General features: G+C 51.4%; 2 protein-coding genes across 4 annotated transcripts in view; one reads left to right on the top strand and one right to left on the bottom strand.

Annotated features, from left to right (window-relative positions):
• Window positions 1-40: 40 nt before the first annotated feature.
• NLE1 (notchless homolog 1) lies at window positions 41-10,561 on the bottom strand. Of its 3 annotated transcripts, XM_003817991.5 has the most exons (13): window positions 10,229-10,561; window positions 9,950-10,093; window positions 7,817-8,034; window positions 7,203-7,282; window positions 5,782-5,858; window positions 5,511-5,608; window positions 4,969-5,161; window positions 4,330-4,465; window positions 4,137-4,183; window positions 3,218-3,420; window positions 1,317-1,476; window positions 1,149-1,219; window positions 41-427 (listed from the first exon to the last, which is right to left on the bottom strand). In XM_003817991.5, exons 1-13 carry the CDS (start codon window positions 10,244-10,246, stop codon window positions 415-417), a joined length of 1,458 nt encoding a protein of 485 aa, XP_003818039.1. In that variant the 5' UTR covers window positions 10,247-10,561; the 3' UTR covers window positions 41-414. The 3 variants fall into 3 exon arrangements, with proteins under 3 accessions (XP_003818039.1, XP_008969518.1, XP_014197567.1); XM_008971270.4 differs by lacking the exon at window positions 7,817-8,034 and having other exon boundaries at window positions 10,229-10,330; XM_014342081.4 differs by lacking the exon at window positions 7,817-8,034 and having other exon boundaries at window positions 9,950-10,272.
• A 5,438-nt stretch (window positions 10,562-15,999) lies between these two features.
• UNC45B (unc-45 myosin chaperone B) overlaps window positions 16,000-17,718 on the top strand; it is a 41,465-nt gene continuing 39,746 nt past the window's right edge. Inside the window, exons 1-2 of the mRNA XM_055101126.2 lie at window positions 16,000-16,359; window positions 16,897-16,933. Coding sequence (XP_054957101.2) covers window positions 16,192-16,359; window positions 16,897-16,933 — 205 coding nt within the window. The 5' untranslated portion in view covers window positions 16,000-16,191. The remainder of the gene's footprint in view (window positions 16,360-16,896; window positions 16,934-17,718) is intronic.

The raw sequence follows: 17,718 nt of genomic DNA, 5'->3' as shown, positions 1-17,718 counted from the left end.
GTCATGGGGATTCTAGGACAAGGAATTAGAACCCAACACACAAAACTTAAGTTATTTATTTGGTCATAGAACCTGGGATCTGACCCTGTACAGAGCTGACACTAGGGGCCCACTCATAGAGCCTGGCTGCCCACCACCCCTGTCTGTACCAGCAAGGTACAGAGTAGCAGACACGGGCCAAGTTCAGTGACAACTTCCTGTGACCTTCGATTTCTGGCTCTGGGGTGTGCCACAGGCGGGGATCTGTGGGAAAACCCCATTCCGGTCTATCGAGGACAGCAGGCCACACGCATTCTCAGGTCCCCACTGGTGGGGAGGGTGTGTGCACTGCCATCTCAGCCTTTGTTCTCTGGCAGGGAAGGCAGCTGGCAGAGGCCAAGTCGAGGTGGGGGTCAGAGAGAACTTCGGGCCGTCTCATCTCCTCCATCTGTGGAGAAGGGAAGGGTGTCAGGATGGGGATTCCACCTTAGGAAAGGGAGGCCGTCATATAATCCCAGTGTCAACAGACGGACGGCCTGTGGTCCACCCTCAGAGTCACCAAGAGCCGGGTGACCGTCCCTGCTCTGCCCACCCAAACTCAGGCTGCCCACTCACTGCCTGCTGCCACCAGAACCTCCACCCAGGGCCTGGCCCTCGGGATGCCCACCAGCAAACAGTCACAATCCCTTATAAGCACACAACACTTTGTCTTCCAGAGTGTTGACCCTCCTATTTTTGATCCTGTCTGTGAAGGTTTGATAATTCCCAAGAGACTGATTAACCAAGTTCTCTGTGATTACTCCATGGCAGAACCAGGATTTGAACTCAGGTCTTGCGACTCTGAAGTCTAGTGACAGAAAGACCTGGACGCGCCCTCTACGAGGTGTCCTGTGGCCTCTGTTGTTCCGGTGGCCCTCCCACTTGCCCACTGACAGAAAGACCTGGACGCGCCCTCTACGAGGTGTCCTGTGGCCTCTGTTGTTCCGATGGCCCTCCCACTTGTGGCCCTCCCACTTGCCCACTGAGAATCTGGCTCCACATGCCTCCTCAAGACAGTCTGAGCACCTGGACGGCCCTGCGGAATTCTATGCTGTAAGGGAAAGTGTGCACAGAAGGACCTTAGGGGTAGGAGGGCTGTGCATGCCAACCACCACTTCCCCCACACTCACATCCGGAGGCATTTGTCCTTCCCACCACTTGCCACTCTCTGGCCATCTGGACTCCAGTCAACAGCATATACCTAAAGGGAGGCAGAGGAAGGCAGGTGGGGTGGTGAGAGGGAGACAGCCAGCCAGGCTCCAACCCCAGTCCCTCCTTTGCCTGAGGGTTGGCCCTACCTCATCCGCGTGGCCGGGCAGGTCCATGGCCAGCTTCTGGGCCTTCACATCCCACACCTTCAGTGTGCTGTCACTGCTGCCACTGACCAGGAGCCGACTGTCAGCTGACCACGCAATCTGGTACACGGCAGCCACGTGGCCGCGTAGGGAAGCCAGGTACCTGGTCCAGGAGAAGACGATGATGGATTTTAGTCTGAGTTACATCTTTCAACACGTCTGAAGGGTCCCCTACGCTCATGGCAGTGGTTCTCAACCTCGGCTGTCTGTTAGAAATACCTGGGAACCTTTACAAAATCACACTGCCTGGTCCCCATCCCAGACCATTTTAATCATTACCAGTCATTACAATTTGTAAAACTTCTCCAAATGAGTAGCTTCTAACATGCCTCTTGCTTGCCCTCCATACCTGCACAACTTTGCATGCCTTAGACTCCAACGTAGCCATCTGCTTAGCCCATCTGCCTGTCATCCCCCCAAACAGCAAGTGCCTGCTGACAGGTGGCATGGAGTAACAGTAGGCCCTCTGAACTTTCACGTCAACACAGTCTAGCTGTTTCTCTTTGGACAAACCATCAGGCCTGAGACTCATTTTCCTTATTTTAAAAAGGAACCCAATTACCTATCTTAAAGGGTTGCTGTGTGAAAACACAGTGACTAACGCAGAGGTCCCCCCTTTAGCCCTAACAAGGTTTCCCTGGCTCTTTTTCTCCCCCTTGCCTGTGGCTTTGCCTCTCCTCTAATCCGATTAACCCCAAGAGCACTGTGCCTCATCACACCAAGGGTTCCCATACTTGAGTGGGTAGCAGAGTCACCTGGTAACTTTGTTAAAATGAAGAATCAGATCCACAAGGTCTGAGTTGGGGCCAGGACTCTGCATTTCTATCAAGCTCCCAGGTGATGCTGATGCCGCTGGTCTGTGGCCCACACTTTGAGGAGGGCCAAGTAACAACTGTACCACAAGCCTACCTACCACCACTTCACCTTCTCCAGGGCTACAGCCCTACCTCTTCAGCAGCTAGCTCTAAGATCACTTCTCTCCTAAGACATAAACTAGCATTTTTTTTTTTTTTGAGACAGAGTATCACTCTGTGGCCCAGGCTGGAGTACAGTGGTGTGAACTCGACTCACTGCAACCTTTGCCTCCCAAATTCAAATGATTCTCCTGCCTCAGCCTCCGGGGTAACTGGGATTATAGGCACGTGCCACTATGCCTGGCTAATTTTTGTATTTTTAGTAGAGACAGGGTTTTGCCATGTTGGCCAGGCTGGTCTCAAACTCCTGAACTCAGGTGATCTGCCTGCCTCGGCCTCCCAAACTCCTGGGATTATGGGCATGAGCCACCACGCCCAGCCTGAACTAGCATTTTTAGTGACCACTTAGTGCGGGTCCTAAACATACTGTCTCATTAAATCCGTGTAACTAGGCTGGGCATGGCGGCTCACACCTGTAATCCCAGCACTTTGGGAGGCCGAGGCAGTTGGATCACTTGAGCTCAGGAGTTCAAGACCAGCCTAGTCAACATGGTGAAACCCCGTCTCAACTAAAAATACAAAAATTAGCCAGGCACGGTGGCGGAGGCCTGTAATCCCAGCTACCTGGGAGGCTTAGGCAGGAGAATCACTTGAACCCAGGAAGCAGAGGTTGTAATGAGCCAAGATCGTGCCGCTGCACTCGAGCCACTTGAACACCAGGTGACAGAGTGAAAGTCATCTCTAAAAACAAACAAACAAACAAACACCTTGTAACAAAGCTGAGAGGTAGGGGGTCTGCATATTACCAAAGAGGAAACAGTGGCTTAGGAAATCCAAACACCTGCCAAGGCCATACAGCTAGTAAGTGGCAGTGCCAAGCCCCTCCCACCATTCACTCCTTACAGAGAAGCAGTACCCACCCCTACTCACTTGCCCGTCCTGCCATCCCACAGCTTGATGGACTTGTCAAAGGAGGCACTAGCCACGATGCGGGAGTCAGGAGAGAAGAGCACCTGGTTGATGAGAGCTTGGTGTCCTGTCATCCGAGTGAGAGGCTTTTTGTCCTCTGCTGGGGACCACAGGAATAAGGTGAAGTCGTCGGAGCCAGACACCAGCCTCTCTGGACCCTGGCCCTAGGGGAGGCAGAAAGCACACTGTGTTGGGTGTGGTCTCAGAAGGAAGGAGGAGGGCCCGACTTTGGCAGCAAGCATACACCCTGATTACTCAATGCCAGGGACAGAGAGAGGCCAGCGCTAGGAGCAATGAGGACTGGCTTGGCCACTCACTCGCATGTGACCCCAGGCAAGTCACTTCATCCAAAAGGAAAAAGAAACTCTACATGCATGTAGAAAAAAATTTTAAGATACATAATTACAGAAAAAGGCACAAAATAATGTGTTAAAAGAAGGATTTTATGTATGTATGCATGTGTGTGTGTGCTTATACATATATACTGTATATAGACACGTGTCTGTATATTAAATCTCTGGAAGGTGATTCAGGATACTGGTGGCACTGGATGCTACAATAGAGACGGGAGACTCCGCGATCTACCTTTTGTATTTTTTGAACGCGAATGTGTAAACAATCTTAAACAACAAATTCAAGTAAAAAAGAAGCATGTTGGAAATGTAATAATAGACAAGCAAATAAACTAAACAAAAAACGAAATAAAATGATCTCTAGCACATTAGTATTTTAGGATTGCAAACTAGGATTATGAAGAACAACTTTTTGGAATAGGTACATTCTGAGCTGGGTCTAGAAGGGAGAAGGGTCTGAGAGGGTTTTAGTGATTGGCTAAGGACTGGTACAGAGCTAGGGGTGCATGTGGCTGGCACACACTCACCCGCACGAGGTTGTATCGGCTCAGAGCCCTCTCCTTCAACTTCTGCACTGTGACCAGGTACCGGAGGGGAGAAAAGGAGACGAGGAAGAAGGCCGATAAGAAAATCCAACACAAAGAGCAAACACTCCCCATTAAGCTAGAGAACTGGCTCCTTCCCAATCAGCCCCTGCTCTTCCTTCTCCCAATCACTCACAGGATCCTTGGAGGTCTTGGGGATTAACTGAGGCCTCAGCAGGTTCAAAGGCCCCAGTGCGCAGGGCATAGTCAGTGCTGAGGGCCATGGTGTTCACCCAGTGGCCGTGGCCTTGCAGAGTCCGGCACAGCACACCCTACGGGAGAGCGAGTCAGGTCAGACACACACACTCCTCCCCACGCCTGGGCGATTAGCCCCAGGAGACGGGTGGTACAAGACTAATAATCATCATCACTCATGCATTGTGATCTTAATCAAACCACCCCTCTGGGGTCAAGTCTCTCCCCACTTGTAAAATGGAGTCGAGATCATGAAAATGTTTCATGGAAGAGGAGGTAGGGATGTCAGAGTAAACGGCTCCAGTCCAATACATTTGGGATATGGTAGATCTGATAAAGCCCAACAGCTGTCCTACAGGAGGAATTTCCAGAGTGTGACGATCTCATGGGGACTCTGCAATCTCCACTATGGTGCAGCACCAACCACAGAACTCCTCATTCCCAAAACACCTCCCTAGACCAGGGCTCCCAGCACACGTCTGGGAAACACTGGACTCGCTGATGTCAAGGTCATTCTGAGTGCCAGCATCTTGTGACTTGCGATTTTCTGGACTGGTTTCTGAACCCTCCCAGCACTTACGTCATGAGCTCTCCAGACTTTGATGGTGCGGTCCTGGGAGGCAGAGTAGAGAAGCCCGTCCCCTCCCCACCGGAGACAGGTGACCGACTGGGTGTGCCCGGTGAGGATGCGCTCACAGCGGCCTGCAGTTGTGTCCCAGATCCGCACACTGCCATCCTTGGAGCTGCTGGCCACATAGCGGCACTCAGGGTTCCTGGAGAGAAGGGAGATGTGACCTCATCTGTGACCTGGCAACATCTGTCTGCCCATGGCACCTCCCCATTCCCAACTTAAAGGCCATGGACAATCTTTTGACAGCTTTTCTGACACCAAGACCCGGCTGCACTGCAAGGTGACTGCAACCAGCAGACCCTGTGATGAGAGCCTCTCCCAAGCAGCAATGCAGGTCTGCCCGAGACCCTTCCCCCATGCCTGCCAAGCCATCACGGTCATTCAGGCTGCCCATCTTGTCCCCTCACGTAAAACTTCTATGCATTGGGCAGGGAAAGGGGATGGCTTTGATCCCCTGGCTCATTTGTCCCAGCTCCGTCAGTGTCACTTACGCATGGAGGGGCTCCCAGCTCAGGCCTGTGATCCACTTGCTGTGGCCAGCGAGGGTCCTGCCCACCTGCTTCCCTGTGCTTGGGTCCCAGAGGCGAATCTGAAGGACAGAAGCTCACTGAATAATCCTCCCCAACAGGTCTCTGGCTCCACCAAAATCCCTGCCTACCACTTCCCACCCAACCCTCCCCGAAGACTCCTGAACCTGATTCTGAACTGTCCCCTAGGAAGGCCCCCTTGAGTCTCTGCCTAGATACCCTGAGAACTACCTACCTGGCCATTCTTGCAGCCTGAGGCCAGCTTCTTGCCATCTGGAGACCAGGATATACTAAGGACCCAGTGTCTGTGTCCTAAGAAAGCAGAGGAGGGAGAAATAAGGGACTACATCTGTCTTTATCCCAAGTGCCCAGCAGTGCCTGTCAGGTGCCAGGTACTCCTTAACCATTTGAATAAATGAATGATTGAACAAAAGGAGCGATGAGGCTTTCTGGGGATGGATAGAACGCACCCCAAGTGTTAGAGCTCTGCATCTTGCTGCATGGATAACACCATCACTCTCTAATGATTCCTTATGTGACACATGCTATGAAGTGTTTTTGTACATGTCATCCCTTGTTATTTCTCACAAGAGCTCTAAGCTACGGAGCAAAGCAAGAATTATCATCCCCATTTTCCAGATGAGAAAATTGAAGCTTAGAAAGGGAACATGCCCTACACACACAAGGTCACTTAACTAATCTGTGGTATAGCAGTGGTTCTTCAAGTGTGGTCGTCAGAGCAGCAGCAGCAGCATCTCCTGGGAACTTGTTAGAAATGCAGATTCCCAGGCCCTACCCCAGGCCCAATAGAACTAAACCTCTGGGGGTGGAGCCCAGCAATCTGTATTTTTTTCTCTCTTCTCTTTTCTCTCTCTCTCTTTCTTTCATGGAGTCACACTCCATCACCCAGGCTGGAGTGCAGTGGTGCCATCTCGGCTCACTGCAACCTCCGCCTCCTAGATTCGAGCAATTCTTCTGCCTCAGCCTCCCGAGTGGCTGGGATTACAAGCACACGCCACCATGCCTGGCTAATTTTTGTAGTTTTAGTAGAGATGGGGTTTCACTGTGTTGGCGAGGCTGGTCTCAAACTCCTGACCTCAAGTGATCTGCCTGCCTTGGCCTCCCGAAGTGCTGGGATTACAGGTATGGGCCACCACGCCTGGCCAGCAATCTGCATTTTAACAAGCCCCTGAGGCGGGGCAATTCTGATTTGTGCTCAAGTTTGAAAACCACTGTGGCAGAGGCAGGATTTAAACCAGGTTCTCCTTGCTAGCAGTCAGTCAGCCTCTCGCCATGTCCCATATTGACTCCTTGGTGCAGTTTCTGCTTGTGTCTAAGTGGCTGGCTGGGCTCAAGGACATGGTCTCTACCTAGGAACAGACAGCCGCCAACTGGATATTAAGGGGTTGTAATCTGCAAAGTGAGACCCTCATCTCTATGAAAACAAAAAACGAGCCAGGTGTGATGGCAAGTGCCTGTCATCCCAGCTACTCTGGAGGCTGAAGTAGGGGGACTGCTTGAGCCCAGGAGTTCAAGGCTTGAGCCCAGGAGTTCAAGTGAGCTGTGACTGCACCACTGTACTCCATCCTGGTCAACAGAGCAAGACCCTGTCTCAAAAAAAAAGAAGACCCCCTAAATGGCTAATTGCATACTGACCCTTGCATGTGAAATGTGGTGTCTCTGTGCTGAGATCCCAGAAGCGCACGGTGGTGTCTCCAGAGCCACTGGCCAGGTACCTGGGGAAGAAGAGAGGATGCTTGACACTGCACATGTGCATTTCTGCCACCTATTCAATCACTTTCTGTGAATAGAATATGGAACTGGACTCTTTCCTTGCCCCTGGAAGGGAGAAAGACAATACTGATGCTGTCCTCTGGGAGAATACATCAGGAGGCCATTTCTTTCCTCTCCACAGCTATAACCAGCTTTTGAAGCTTCTCGTTACCTTTCTAAGTTTGAGAGAAGCAACTAATCCCAGTTTCACAGATGAAAAATTAACTCGGAAAGGTTAAGTGATTTATACAAGTCACACAGCTCAGATCTTGAAAAATCAAGTCTAGGAAAGGTTTGTCCAAGGCAGGGGTCCTTAAGCAGCCTTTGGGGACCATGCCCTACTGAGGAAGTCCCTTAATTGCAAGCTGAGTCCAGAGCTTGGGTCTATGGTAGGCAGCCCTGAGGCCCCATCAATTATAACTCTGGGAGACGGTCCCCAAACCAGGCAAAGACTGCACCCCCACATACCCCCTCCATGAATCTGCAGCTGTCCTTACTTTCCCGTGGGGCTGAAGGCCACAGAAATGACTGCCTCACTGTGACCCTCCAAGGAGCTAGTGCAGCGAGTCACAGCCCGGACTCTGAAGATAGCCTGTGGCTGGTAGATGATGTCTAGGACCTTCTCTGTCTCCACTGCCTGGGACTCCAACGTCTTCCCCAGTGAGGAGACGATCTCAGCATCGTGGACAAAGAAAGCCAGTGGCAGGGGATCCTCCTGAAGGACAATGGTAAAGGACAAACCCGCATCAATGGATGTGCAGGGGCACCCTCTGCCAGGGATGCTCCCCACTGAGCTGTGGGAGGTGAAGCTTCTTCTTTTCAGCCATCGTGCTAGGGATACCCCCATCATTGCCCATTGAGCAAGACCTTTTATTTATTTATTTATTTATTTTTGAGACAAGAGTCTCGCTCTGTCACCCAGGCTGGAGTGCAGTGGAGCAATCTCCGCTCGCTGCAACCTCCGCGTCCTGGGTTCAAGAGATTCTCCTGCCTCAGCCTCCCGAGTAGCTGGGATTACAGGCACCCATCACCACGCCCGGCTAAGTTTTATATTTTTAGTAGATATGGGGTTTCACCACATTGGCCAGGCTGGTCTCAAGCTCCTGACCTCAGGTGATCCACCTGCCTCGGCCTCCCAAAGTGCTGGGATTACAGGCGTGAGCCACTGTGCCCAGCCTAGCAAGACCTTTTAAGTCACTGAACAGCAGTTGTAGGACACTTACACAGCACTTGGAAATTCTTTTTTCTTTTTTTTTGAGATGGAGTCTTGTTCTGTTACTCAGGCTGGAGTGCAGTGGTGAGATCTCAGCTCACTGCAACCTCTGCCTCCTGGGTTCAAGCAATTCTCCTGCTTCAGCCTCTCGAGGAGCTGGGACTACAGGCGCCTGCCACCACGCCTGGCTAATTTTTGTATTTTCAGTAGAGACTGTTTTCGCCATATTGGCTAAGCTGGTCTCGAACTCCTGACCTCTAGTGATCTGCCCACCTCAGCCTCCCAAAGTACTGGGATTACAGGCATAAGCCACTGCACCCGGCCTGAAATTCTTTATCTGCATCTCATAACAACCCTGGGAAGTAGATACTAATATTCCCACTGACAGTTTTCAAAAGCAGAGGCTCAGAACAACTAAGTAATTAGTTCGATGTCCTATTGCCAATGATTAATTCAGGTTCTTTACGTCCAAGATAGGATTAGCACATAGCATTATGCAGTGTTTCCCAAACTACCACACTACACTATATTTGTGTAAAAAGCTCCCAAAACGCCTGTTAAAAAATGTAGACTTTCTGCTTCATCCCAGAGTTTGGTTCAGTAAGGCTGGGATGGGGTCCAGGAACTGCAATTTTAAGGACCTCCCCAGTCCCCACGGCAGCTCTTCAGTAAACACACTGGCTTAAAGGTTAAAAGCAAAGGCCGGGTGCGGTGGCTCACGCCAGTAATCCCCAGCACTTTGGAGGCCAAGGCGGGCGGATCACGAGGTCAAGAGATCGAGACCATCCTGGCCAACGTGGTGAAACCCAGTCCCCACTAAAAATACAAAAATTAGCTGGGTGTGGTGGCGCGCGCCTGTAGTCCCAGCTACTCGGGAGGCTGAGGCAGGAGAATCGCTTGAACCTGGGAGGCAGAGATTGCAGTGAGCAGAGATCACGCCACTACACTCCAGCTTGCCAGCCTGGCGACAAAGTGAGACTCCATCTCAAAAAAAAAAAAAAAAAAAAAAAGTAAATAAATAAATAAATAAAAGCATGGGTATTCGGATAGTTTTGGGTTCCAATTCCAAATCTGCTACCTACTACACAGCATCGTGCAAAATATTGAGTCCCTCCGGGCCACGCTGTAAAATGGGGATATTAACGTGTCCCAGACTGGGGGACTGTGACAAAGAATCAATGAAATACAGCATCCGGTGCGTTCAAAGCTAGGCCCCTCTCCACAGGTGGACCCCTTTGGTTGGCGTGTAAAGCGCTATGCCACTGATTCCATCTCTGACATAGGTGGGAACTCACGCCAGGTGGGTCACCACAGTCCGTTAGCGGGGGACCATGAACCGCAGACCCTCGGTAATATGATTCCCCCACCGCATCCGCCCGGGGGTGGAGATGCGAGGCCGCCCTGGCCAGCCACTTACCTGGGCCAGTAGCGCGTTGCACACGAGCTGCAGCCTGTCCGGGGTGATGTCCACGGGCACGTCGAACGGGGAACCCAGCAGCTGCCCGCCCTCATCCTGGAACTGCACTAGCAACCGCTGCACATCGCGCGCCACCGCCTCGTCCTGCGCGAGCAAGTGGGGCGGGAGTCAGTCTGGTCGCCCGCCCAGAAGAGCCCCACTTCGCCTCTCTCAGGCCTCAGGGACCCGGGCCCTAGCGCCCCGCGGCGACGCCCCCCGCCCCCATCCACGCACACCCACCGCCACTGCCGCCGCCATCCTGCGTCCCCACGTGGAGGAGAAAGAGCCCGGCAGACAGAGCGCCGTCTCCGTGGTCGGGCGGGGTCGCCGCCGGCCACATCGCCCTCTGCTGTTGGGGAGGAGAAGGGTCCCGCTGCGCACGGCCTCAGGGATTAGAAATGGGCTTGCCTGGTGCTCCTCCCGCCCCTCAACAGCCTTCACATTTATTTTTCGCCAGGGTCTTAGAGGACACAGTAAACTTTCGACTCTTCACAACAGGGATTCTTGCCCCATTTTAATTTAATTTCATTTTGAGACAGAGTTTCACTCCGTCGCCCAGACTGGAGGGCAGTGGTGCCACCACGGCTCACTGCAGTCTCGAACTTTCTGGCACAGCGATCCTCCCACCTCAGCCTCCAGAGTAGCCTGGACTACAGGCACATGACACCCTGCCCGGTTATTTTTTTCTCATTTTTTGTAGAGACGAGGTCTCACTATGTTGCCCAGGCTGGTCTCAAACTCCTGAACTCAAGCAGCAAGTCCCCCACTCCCCAGCCTCAGTGTCCCAAAGTGCTGGGATTACAGGTGTGAGCCACCACGCCTAGCCTAGAAATTAGTATCCTTTTAAAAATGGATCAAGTCAAGGCTGGGCGTGGTGGCTCACACCTGTAATCCCAGCGCTTTGGAAGGCCCAGGCGAGCAAATCACTTGAGTCCGGGAGTTTGAGACCAGCCTGGCCAACATGGTGAAACCAGGTCTCTACTAAAAATACAAAAAAATTAACCAGGCGTGGTGGCATGCGCCTGTGGTCATAGCTACTGGAGAGACTGAGGTGGTAGATTCTCTTGAACCTGGGAGGCAGAGGTTGCAGTGAGCCGAGCTCTCACCACTGCACTCCAGCCTGGATGACAGAGCAAGACTCTGTCTCAATAAATAAATAAATAAATAAATAAGTAAAATGGATCAACTCAATAATACTCGAGTACAAAAGCAAATCATTTCTACAATCATCAATGCTGTAAAGCAATAATAGTGATAATGACATCAACAAGACAGGAATTGTTCTAAGTGCTTTCCCACATAACTCATTTAATTCTTACAACCCTTTTCTCCCCATATTACTGAGGAACTGAAGCAGACAGCAATGAACTTGAGCTCTCTTGCCTGAAACGAAGGATCTCCCTTGCCAACTCTCCTCTCTCTCCCTCCACTGCTCAGGCAGTCTCAAGCTCTGCCAAGTCATCCTCATGAACACAGCTTGAATCTGCTCTCCCCATCTCCACTGCCTCACTCTGGTCAGAGTCACCATCATCACCTGCCTGGACCGCTACAACAGCCTCCCGATGAGCCCCCCGTTTCCATTCCTGCCTCTTTCTACCCATTCTCCACGATGCAGCCAGGGTTATCTTTTCAGACCAGAAATCTGGCCTGCTGCTCTTCACCCTCAAACCCTGCGACGGCTCCCTTACATGCAGGAAAAAAAGAACACTCCTTATAATGGTCGATTCAGCCTTGCTACGTCCAGCCACCCCTCTCTTTAGGTTAAATCTTGCTGGCTTTTTCTGAGTTCTTACAAGGCATGGCTCTTCCTGCATCAGTGATTTTGCCCATGCAGTTTTTTCTGTCTGGAACTGTTATGGAGTGAATTGTGCCCTTCCCCTAATTCAAGCTTGTCCAACCCCTGGGCCACAGGCTGCATGCAGCCCAGGATGGCTTTGAATGCAGCCCAACACAAATTCATAAGCTTTCTTAAAACATTATGAGATTTTCTTTCTATTTTTTTTTTCAGCTCATCAGCTATCATTAGTGTATTTTATGTGTAGCCCAAGGCAGTTCTTTTTCCACTGTGGCCCAGAGAAGCCAAAAGATTGGACACCTCTGCCCTAATTTATATATTGAAGCCCTAGCTCTGAATGTGGCTGTATTTGCAGATAGCATATATTATTATTATTGTTTTTTTTTTTTTTTTTTTAGAGACAGGGTCTCACTCTGTTGCCCAGACTAGAGTGTAGTAGTGTGATCATAGCTCACACAGCCTCAAACTCCCAGGCTCAAGTGCTCTTCTTACCTCAGTGTTCTGAGTAGCTAGGACAACAGGTGTGTGCCACTGTACCTGACACTCGGCTAACTTTTAAAAATTTTTGTAGAGACAAGGCTGTCACTCTGTTGCCTAAGCTGGTCTCGAACTCTTGGCCTCAAATGATCTTCCTGTCTTAGGCCTTCCAAAGTGCTGGGATTACAGGTGTAAGCCACCATGCCTGGCCTGGAGATGGGCCCTGTAAGGACATAGGAAGGGTTAATAAGTGAGTTTGTATGGGTAGGACACTAATCAGATAGAACTGGTGCCCTTGTGAAATGAGGAGACTCCAGAGTACTCTCTCTCTCTGTCTCTCCCCGCCCCCCGCACTGCCTCCCTGAGCACACACAAAGATGAGGCCATAGGAGGACACAGTGAGAAGGTGGCTGTTTGCATCCAGGAAGAGAGGCCTCACCAGAAACCAACCCTCATGGCACCTTGACCTTGGATTTCTCTACTCCAGAGCTGTGAGAAAATAAATTTCTGTTGTTGAAGCCTCCCTGTCTGTGCTATTTTGTTATGGTAGCCACAGCCGACTAATACAGGAATAGTTCCTCATTCTTCAGGTCTTGCCTTGAATATTTATTCATTCATCCAATAAATGTATTGAGTGCCTACTCTCTGCCAGACATTGTAGGAGTTCTATGTATATCAACTCATTTATCACTTACGCAGGGAAACCTTTGAAATGATGTCATATTTCCCTGTTGTATGTTTTCAAAACATCCTGGTATTCCTCACATTTAGAAATCACAGATCCAGCTGGCACAGTGGCTCACACCTGTAATCTCAGCACTTTGGGAGGCCGAGGTGGGAGTATCACTTGAGCCCAGGAGTTTGAGACCAGACTGGGCAACATGGTGAGATCATGTCTCTACAAAAAAAAATAGCCAGGTGGCATGCACCTATAGTCCCAGCTACTCAGGAGGCTGAGATGGGTGAATTGCTTGAACCTGGGAGGTCAAGGCTGCAGTCAGCCGTGATCATGCCACTGCTTTCCACTTGTGACAGCGAGACCCTGTCTCAACAAAAAACAAAACAAAACAAACAAACAAACAAACAAAAAAGAAATCACAGAATCACAGATCCATGGAATTATTTCATTCATTCATTCAACAAATAGCATTGAGCACCTTCTTTTTCTTTTTTCTTCTTTTTTGAGATGGAATCTTGCTCTGTCACCAAAGCTGGAGTGCAGTGGCGTGATCTTGGCTCATTGCAACCTCTGCCTCTGGGGTTCAAGTGATTCTCCTGCCTCAGACTCCTTAGTAGCTGGGATTACAGGCACCCGCCACCATGCCCGGCTAACTTTTGTATTTTTAGTAGAGACGGAGTTTCGCCATGTTGGCCAGGCTGGTCTGGAACTCCTGACCTCAGGTGATCCGCCTGCCTTGGCCTCCCAAAGTGCTGGGATTACAGGTGTCAGCCACTGTGCCCCACACCATTACAAAAGCTTGGAATATGTGAGGGAACAACATAGACACAAATCCTTGCCCTCACCAGTGTTCTATGCTTCACAGTTCCTCACACATAATAAATGTTTAAGAAATGTGGGCCAGGCGCGGTGGCTCACGCCTGTAATCCCAGCACTTTGAGAGGCCTAGGCAAGTGGATCATGAGGTCAGGGGTTCAAGATCAGCCTGGCCAACATGATGAAACTCCATCTCTACTAAAAATACAGAAATTAGTCAGGCATGGTGGTGGATGCCTGTAATCCCAGCTACTCATGAGGCTGAGGCAGGAGACTCTCTTGAACCCAGAAGGTGGAGGTTGCAGTGAGCCGAGATCGTGCCACTGCACTCCAGCCTGGGCAACAGAGCAAGACTCTGTCTCAAACAACAACAACAACAACAACAACAAGATGTTTAAGAAATGCTTGTGGAATGAATTACTGAATCAGCATTTGAATATAAGATCCCTTGGACCTAAAGTCACAGAACCGCAGGTCTCTGCCAATGTCAGGATCCTTTATCCTATTACCTCATTGCTGCAGAGAGCTTGCCCCACAAAAGGGCCCAGGGCTTGTGATAACATGAAGGCAGGGAATTCATCCATCTATTCATTCATTTATTTGCTCATTCAACAAACATGTGTTAGGGCTGGGCTTTGTGTCCAGCAGGGCACTACAACTTGTCCAAGGTCACATAGCGGTGTGTCCAAGGTCACAGGTCTGCGAGTAGAATCTAGTATGAATGATTCCACCTGGGATTTTCCTCAGTGTCTTTCTCAGCTCTGGCCAGGTAAGTTTGAAGATATGTGTGGGGTGGAGGGGAGAGGGACGAGAGGCGAGTGGAGGAAATCATCAGCATGAAGACACCATTCATTCATCCATTCATTCCATTCAGGAAACACACTTCGGACACTGAATGTGCCAGAACCTGTGCAGGAAGGGGGTTGGGGGACAAGCTATATGGGATGCTGTCTTTGCCTTCCAGGAGGGAGCTCACAGCCCAGGCTTGACGGCACTGAAAGGCAGAAGAGTTCTGGGTCCAACTGGGGACAACGTCATAACATTTCTTCAGGAACTCTCAGTTAGCTAAGGAGAAACATTCCTGCCTCAGGAGAGACCCCTCTGCAATGGCGAATACATAGTTCTTGTCCCAGGAAGACCCCCTTCTGACGAGGGAGCCTCAGTGTGTCCCAGGAGAGTTTCCAGTCGGGTGGGGGGACCCTTGGCCTCGGGGGAATTCCCAGTCTGACCCAGCCCTTGCCCTAAGAGATCTCAGCCTGATGGGGGATACACAAAGCCCACGCTCTGGGAGCTCCCAGTCAGATGGGAGAGGTAGGCTGAATAGATCCACTCTATACACAGGGGGAGGAACAGGAGACCGCATGTGGACCGAAACTAACGAACCACTCACTCACACTAAACTGAGTTAGCAAGTCCTGTTGGTCTTTCTGAAAAGCAAAGACATTTTGAACACGTGAAAGCAGGGTGGGTTGAGGTGTTGCGCAGAAGTGGAAAAGGGAAGGAACTTTCTTCCCCTGTTCCTTCCCCGCTCCCTCCAGAAAGGTATTTCTGGAACTCTCCAGTTGGTCTGGGATCTGGGCAACTGCTGTGTGTCCCAGTCTGTCAGCCCCTCAGCTGTCACTCTGCTCCCAAAAATAGCAATGGTTGAAGGGAGGGAGAGGAAGCTGTTTATCTGGGATAGATGTGGAAAGGTGCATTAGAGCTGTGCCCAGGGAGGGAGTCTGCTGGGGGGTTCCTGTCCCTTCTGGATCTTTCTGTCACTCTTTGGAATGTTAGTGCCTAAGCCCCCCCCTGCCAGGATACCCCAGAGTGGGGTGCTTGGGCAGAGGCTGGTCAGCACCTCCACGTGGTCATGACTGACCAGTCTGGGGAGGGGGAGGGCCCTGAGTATCAGTGACAGACTCCAGGGGCACCTGCCCCTGTGGCCAAATATGGTCCAGAGCCACTGGCTGAGGCAAGAAAATCTCTTGGGTGGGGGCTGGGAGGGGCAGACTGAGGCTGGCTGGCTGGAGGTTGACACAGGAGTGCTCAGGGGAGCAGCATCACAAGAGGACAGATCGAAAGCATCGTCCTTGCTGAAAAAGTGAGCATGGGCCTGGGGTGTGCCCTGGACTGGGGAGGGAGACGGCAAACTTCTAAGACCTGCAATGAGAGTTCAGGCCTTTGGCACAAACTGAGTGGCTTCGCCTGCTCAGGCTGGGAGGGACAGAGAGTGAGGCACAGGGACTCTCAACTTGGGCCAAGCTCTGAGCAAATGCTATAATGTCCTCATGGGGCAATAGATATGGGGGTTCTGGGGGTGGATCCCTTCCAGGCAGAATCCCCACCATCCTCTCTGGTGTGAGGGGACCCTGGAGCTCCGGACCTCAGGCCAGGAGCCCAGCCCTGGGTCTGCAGTGAGGGGCTGACCAGACAGAGCTTCTCCTGTCCCAGCAGATGGCAGAGGTGGAAGCGGTACAGCTGAAGGAGGAAGGGAACCGGCATTTCCAGCTCCAGGACTACAAGGCCGCCACAAAGAGCTACAGCCAGGCCCTGAAGCTGACCAAGGACAAGGCCCTGCTGGCCACGCTTTATCGGAACCGGGCAGCCTGTGGCCTGAAAACGGTCTGGGGCAGGGCAGGGCACAGGGTGGGAGTGAGGCAGAGGGGCTTTGGGGCTGAGTGGCAGCCCCTTCACCCCGATAGAAATTGCCCTTCATCCCAGCCGACTCTCCTGGATGCCTGGGGTTGGAGAAGGGTGCCTCCAACCCCCTGACCCATGCCCCGGAAAGACAGAAATTCATCCAGAGCAGAATCAGCCCAATGCCAGGTGCTTTCATGTGTTATTCATGGCATCTTACTAATGGCCCGTGAGATAGCTGTTGTTGTCCTCCCCCTATTGCAGGTAAGAAACTCGGGATCCAGAGGGCTTCATTAACTTGCCCAAGCTCTCCCAAGTAGTAGCAGAGCCGAGATTCAAACCTGGGTTTGCCTGATGTCAAAGCCTGTCCTCTTTGCCATGCCTGTGAGGAGCATGCCCTGGGCCTCTGACAGCCTGCAGCTCCCCCAGGAAACCCTCTCCCCACACTGTGGGGACACTCTCTGGCCATCTCTGCATTGGGCCCACATTAACTGAGTCTCCTTCTCCTTCCCCTTTCCTCAGGAGAGCTATGTCCAGGCAGCTTCAGATGCCTCCAGAGGTGAGCCCCTCCCACCCCCAAGCTTGCCCTGTCACATTCTCCTCTGCATGGCCTGGGTTTTAATCTAGTTACCATTTTGGGGGAAGAAACAGTGAGTATGGAGTGACTTCAGAGGGAGAGAACAAGCTGGAGAAGGGACTGGAAACATATCCTGTGAAGAGCAGTTGAGGGAAGCTGCAATATTTAGCCCAGAAAAGGCAACTCCCAGGTGGGTCAGAGAGCTGCCTTCAAATTCCTAAAAGGCTGTCACAAGGAAGAAGGATTGGATTTCATCATCTCAAGGGTTCCAGGGCTGGGCAGTGTTACAGGGAACACATTTCAGGTAGGGAGAGGGAAATGTTTTCTGATTAAGCTGCCTGGCTGTCTTTTGTTGTTGTTGTTGTTGTTTGTTTTGTTTTGTTTTTTAGGTTTTGTTTTGTTTTTTTGAGATGGAGTCTTGCTCTGTTGCCCAGACTGGAGTGCAATGGCATGATCTCAGCTCACTGCAACCTCTGCCTCCCGGGTTCAAGCAATTCTCCTGTCTCAGCCTCCCAAGTAGCTGGGATTATAGGTGCCTGCCACCACGCCCGGCTAATTTTTGTATTTTTAGTAGAGACAAGGTTTCGCCATGTTGGCCAGGCTGGTCTCGAACTCCTGACCTTGTGATCTGCCTACCTTGGCCTCCCAAAGTGTTGGGATTACAGGCATCAGCCACTGCGCCAGGCCTGCCTGGCTGTCTTGAGGAGGAGGGAGCTCCCCACTGCTGGAGGTATGCAAGCATCGATTGGTTAAGCCCCTGGCGGGGA

Source organism: Pan paniscus, chromosome 19 (genome assembly GCF_029289425.2).
Source record: "Pan paniscus chromosome 19, NHGRI_mPanPan1-v2.0_pri, whole genome shotgun sequence".
Lineage (NCBI taxonomy): Eukaryota > Metazoa > Chordata > Mammalia > Primates > Hominidae > Pan > Pan paniscus.
The sequence above is the reverse complement of the archived record's forward strand: the minus strand, read 5'-3'. Positions and strand labels throughout refer to the sequence as shown.

Coding starts and splice junctions, on each gene's coding strand:
- NLE1 (XM_003817991.5), bottom strand. Junction 5,859..7,202: donor ACCACATTTCACATGCAAGG/GTCAGTATGCAA, acceptor CTGCTTTCTTAG/GACACAGACACTGGGTCCTT. Junction 5,609..5,781: donor CAGGCTGCAAGAATGGCCAG/GTAGGTAGTTCT, acceptor TCTGTCCTTCAG/ATTCGCCTCTGGGACCCAAG.